At 43.7% G+C, this 3,998-nt stretch overlaps 1 protein-coding gene across 1 annotated transcript; it reads left to right on the top strand.

The window, feature by feature from the left end:
• Positions 1 to 523: 523 nt before the first annotated feature.
• Positions 524 to 3,586, top strand: LOC143284293 (uncharacterized). Its single transcript, XM_076590993.1, has 3 exons — positions 524 to 656; positions 1,959 to 2,402; positions 3,398 to 3,586. Exons 1-3 carry the CDS (start codon positions 654 to 656, stop codon positions 3,500 to 3,502), a joined length of 552 nt encoding a protein of 183 aa, XP_076447108.1. The 5' UTR covers positions 524 to 653; the 3' UTR covers positions 3,503 to 3,586.
• The last annotated feature ends 412 nt before the right edge of the window (positions 3,587 to 3,998 follow it).

Below are 3,998 nucleotides of genomic sequence, written 5' to 3'. Positions count from 1 at the left end.
ATTGCAATATATATACGTCATTGCGATCATATTCTGTTGCTTAAATAGCAATAACCCGTTTCCGATTCTGAATGAGTGAAGCCGTAAATACACTTGAATAAAAAAGAAAATGTCGAAGAGAGCAAAATACTGAGAAAGAAGAAGAAAAGGAGGAGGGGGAATAGGAGGAAAAGGAAGAAGAGGAAGAAAAAGATGAAGAGGAAGAGGAGGAAAAGAAGAAGAAATAAAGTTGAACAATAAGAAGAAGGGGGAAGAGGAGAGAAATGTAAATGTAAAGGTACTGAAGGAAAGACAGAAAAAACGAAGGGGAAGGAGTGGCAGGGAGAGGGAGAGGGAGGGAGAGAGACTGGGAGGGAGGAAAGGAAACTGATGGAGTCATTCATCCAGCCATTCTATGAGAGGAGTGGATGTAAAGGTTTTCATTTTACAACCTAGTCCATTAATATAACTGTGATTTATTCAATGACAATAACGTTGCTCGTAAAAGTGCAATCGTGCACCAGGGACTGCACAAGCAGAGTGATAAAAGTTTGTTGCTCTCGCTCTCACCAGGATAAATAGGGCCGCCAAACTCGCTCCTGAGCATCTTGCCATCCACCGCAGATCTTGTCCTTCGTTTCCGAGTGTCTGAAGCTACAGCCCTCTTCTTCATCATGGTAAGGAAGAAAGTCTTTCTTAAAGAGTCTTTTCACTGTCTTCTCTCAAGAAGGCAGACATTGTTTATTCACTTACAAGACAGAACAGTTTGGCAGCAAAGAAAAAGTGGCTTTAAAAACTCGTCAGTTAGTTTATTTGCCTAACATATGTGTTATCAGTTGTAAAACGTTTAGACTGGCTCTGCGCCCGTCACAAACAGTGGGGTTGTATTAAAACAGTTTCACAGTCTTGCAATGGAATACGTTTCTTTCTCTGGCATTCACTGAACCCATTATTATTATTATTTTGTTGTTGTGTTTTCCCCCAATACTCTCTTTAATTCAAATATATTAAGTAAACGTGGATGTCAACACAGTGTCCATCATTACATGCAGGAATGCACGGCTTACCGAGGATTACCTACAGTGTGGTCAAGCGGTACTGAGCTATAAAAGTTTCTGTAACGCGTTTGAGTAGTGTCCGATTACAATGCAAGCTATGGAACATTTTAACAGTAACCAGTTGTAAGCGTTTGATCAATATCAAATCGTAACGCTATCTTTAACGTTGTTGAAAAGTATCCCGTTGTATAGGCAACATGACTGCCAGCCAACATGCATGATGACGTCAGTGGCGCGGTTGGTGACATAGGTGACCAAACTCTGTTGTGCAGATGTAAGGAAATCTGGTCAAACAATATCCTGTTGTAGAAAGACCTGCGAAGATTTTTGTGCGACATCTAGTCATGAACTCGTTAGGAAATAGCTGGGTGTGTTCACTTGTTGTTATCCTGATTTTTCATATGTGTATGCAATGGCTTGTTGGTAGCAACGTTGTAAACCAGAGGCTAACTTTTGGAAAGACGACACTGTCCCAATTAGCGCAGTCTCGTGTCTATTCGGTGTCAATACTCTCTCTTTTTTTCACTTGAAAATTGACCGTCTTCAACTCAGGCCAGAGAAAACACAAATACCAACCCAGCTGGTCAGTTTATAAAAACAACGATTCAAAAAGACGCAAAGGATGAAGAGGGCAGCACAGGACTGAGTGCAGGGGACTGGAGTTTTCGTGGCCTTTGCTTTTTTTTTTTAGATAATTTTTTTTTTTAAAAGGATTCCGAACTCCGATTTGATTTTGAACTGATTGTGTATTATTTCAGTGGTTTGACAACACAGTCCTCAGCAAACTGGTACATGACAGTCATGGGCTGGGCAGGCTGTAAGTAAATTAAGTTCACAGATACTTCCTCCCTTCCTCCCTTCCTTCCATCCTTCCTTTATCTATGTATCTATTTACTTATTCATTGAATAATTCATTTGCAGCTGAAAGTGATCCTCTTCGCCTGCCTTCTTGTGGGCACCACCTTCGCTGGCTACCTTGGTTATGGCCGTGGCCTTGGAGGCTATGCAGGCCGTGGCTACGGAGGCCACGGGCTAGGCTATGGAGGCTATGGTCTGGGTCGCGGTCTGGGCTATGGCGGCTATGGCTACGGAGGCAGAGGCTACAACAACGGATATCTGGGTCACGGCAGTGGATACGCAGGCTACGGCAACGGACTCGTGGGTCGTGGCTATGGATACGGAGGTTACGGCTATGGCGGTGCTCCTCACGGTGCTGGCTACAGCTATGGTGGTGCTCCTCACGGAGCTGGCTACAGCTATGGTGGTGCTCCTCACGGTGCTGGCTACAGCCATGGTAGTGCTCTTCACGGTGCTGGCTACAGCCATGGTAGTGCTCCTCACGGTGCTGGCTTCGGCTATGCCAGGGTATGCTATGAAGTTCTATAGATGTGTGAATCGTTGTCAAGATATCTGTTTGTTTTTCAAAGTGTACTTTGGTGTGGTTAAAAAAAAGTTGACCTATGGTCAACGGGGAAGGGTAACAAAACGCTTTTTCCATTTTCAAGATTCCCATGAGTTAGAATGTAATCAATAGTCAATTAAGTGATGATGAAATGGTACTGCATCCAAATGTTGTTTGTTGTAGGGTATGGTGTCATTCCATATTGTATTGTGTTGTGTTGTGTTATGCAGTGGAAAATGGTATGGTATGGTATGGTATGGTATGGTATGGTATGGTATGGTATGGTATTGTATAGTTTGGCATGGCATGAAATGGTACAGCATGTATGGTATGGTGTGGTATTGTATGTATATGGTATGGTAGTATATGGTATGGTATAGTATAATATTGTATGGTTATGTGTTGCAGTACGGCTGCACGGGAATCACTTGACTGCGAATCTACTATTTGAAGAATACCCTTTTCCCTTCTTACAAGTAAAGATAAGTCTTAAATGACAAGCTGGTTTCAGAGGTGGGAGTGCGGCCTGGGCTGGAAGTGGGGTTAAACTTTAGAAAATGTATCAGTTACTTGCAAAATGGTCTTCAACAGGCTTCAGTGCAAAGATGATTTGAAAGCGAGAGAGAGAGAGAGAGAGAGACAGAGACAGAGAGACAGAAACAGAGAGAGACAGAGAGAGAGAAGAGGGAAAGAGAGACACAGAGAGAGAGAGAGAGTGACAGAAAGATGAGAAAAGAGTACATTTATTTCTCTGTCTTCTCTCTCAAAGTCATGGTCCGGTCAGCCTTACCGTAGACTCGGGGGCTGACCTGTTCATTGGGTTGATGTGTGGGTCAGGCTTCCTCTCGATTTTCGAGCAGATATGATCTTCGAAACTCGGTCTGCTACATTAGATTGCAATCAGGCTCATCTATATTGATTGACCAGATATTGATTTTTGTTTTCTTCTCTGTTCAAGGGCGCCGGATACAATGGATACGCCGGCGCTGGGTTGGGAGCTGGCTTCGGCAGATTTGGCTTTGGCGGCTTCGGCAGCCATGGTGTTGGCTACAACAAGCATTGAGCAGTCAGAGAACGTGCTGCACGAGCTTGAAGGGCTTACATTGACAACAGCAGGTCTTTTGGACATTAAAGCATAGCCACAAACTTTGAAGCGTTCTCTGCTGGAATCATGTGATGTGTGATTCAGTGCTCTCTCTGTCTGTCTGTCTGTCTCTCTCCCATTTTCCTCTATCCCGTTTCCATTCTTACCCCCTCTTTCAGCAACGAATGTGTGTGTGTGTGTGTGTGTGTGTGTGTGTGTGTGTGTGTGTGTGTGTGTGTGTGTGCATGCATGCACGCTTCCTTCAATTATTGCAAACGAGGTGAAAAAGGTGAAAGAAGTTATGGGACGTTCTCGAAGATATTTCAGAAGATACAACTAGGGCTAATGTAATACTGCAGTGAGTATCTCCACAGCAGAAAACTTTGCCTTCGGCATTGATATTCCGTGCAACTCAGAAACTAGGACTCGATCACATACACCAATCGATTTTCACACCTTCATCGTTTTTCGCAGG

Source organism: Babylonia areolata, chromosome 7, assembly GCF_041734735.1.
Source record: "Babylonia areolata isolate BAREFJ2019XMU chromosome 7, ASM4173473v1, whole genome shotgun sequence".
In the NCBI taxonomy this organism is placed as follows: Eukaryota; Metazoa; Mollusca; class Gastropoda; order Neogastropoda; family Buccinidae; genus Babylonia; species Babylonia areolata.
The sequence above is the reverse complement of the archived record's forward strand: the minus strand, read 5'-3'. Positions and strand labels throughout refer to the sequence as shown.

Coding starts and splice junctions, on each gene's coding strand:
- LOC143284293 (XM_076590993.1), top strand. Junction 2,403..3,397: donor CTGGCTTCGGCTATGCCAGG/GTATGCTATGAA, acceptor TCTCTGTTCAAG/GGCGCCGGATACAATGGATA.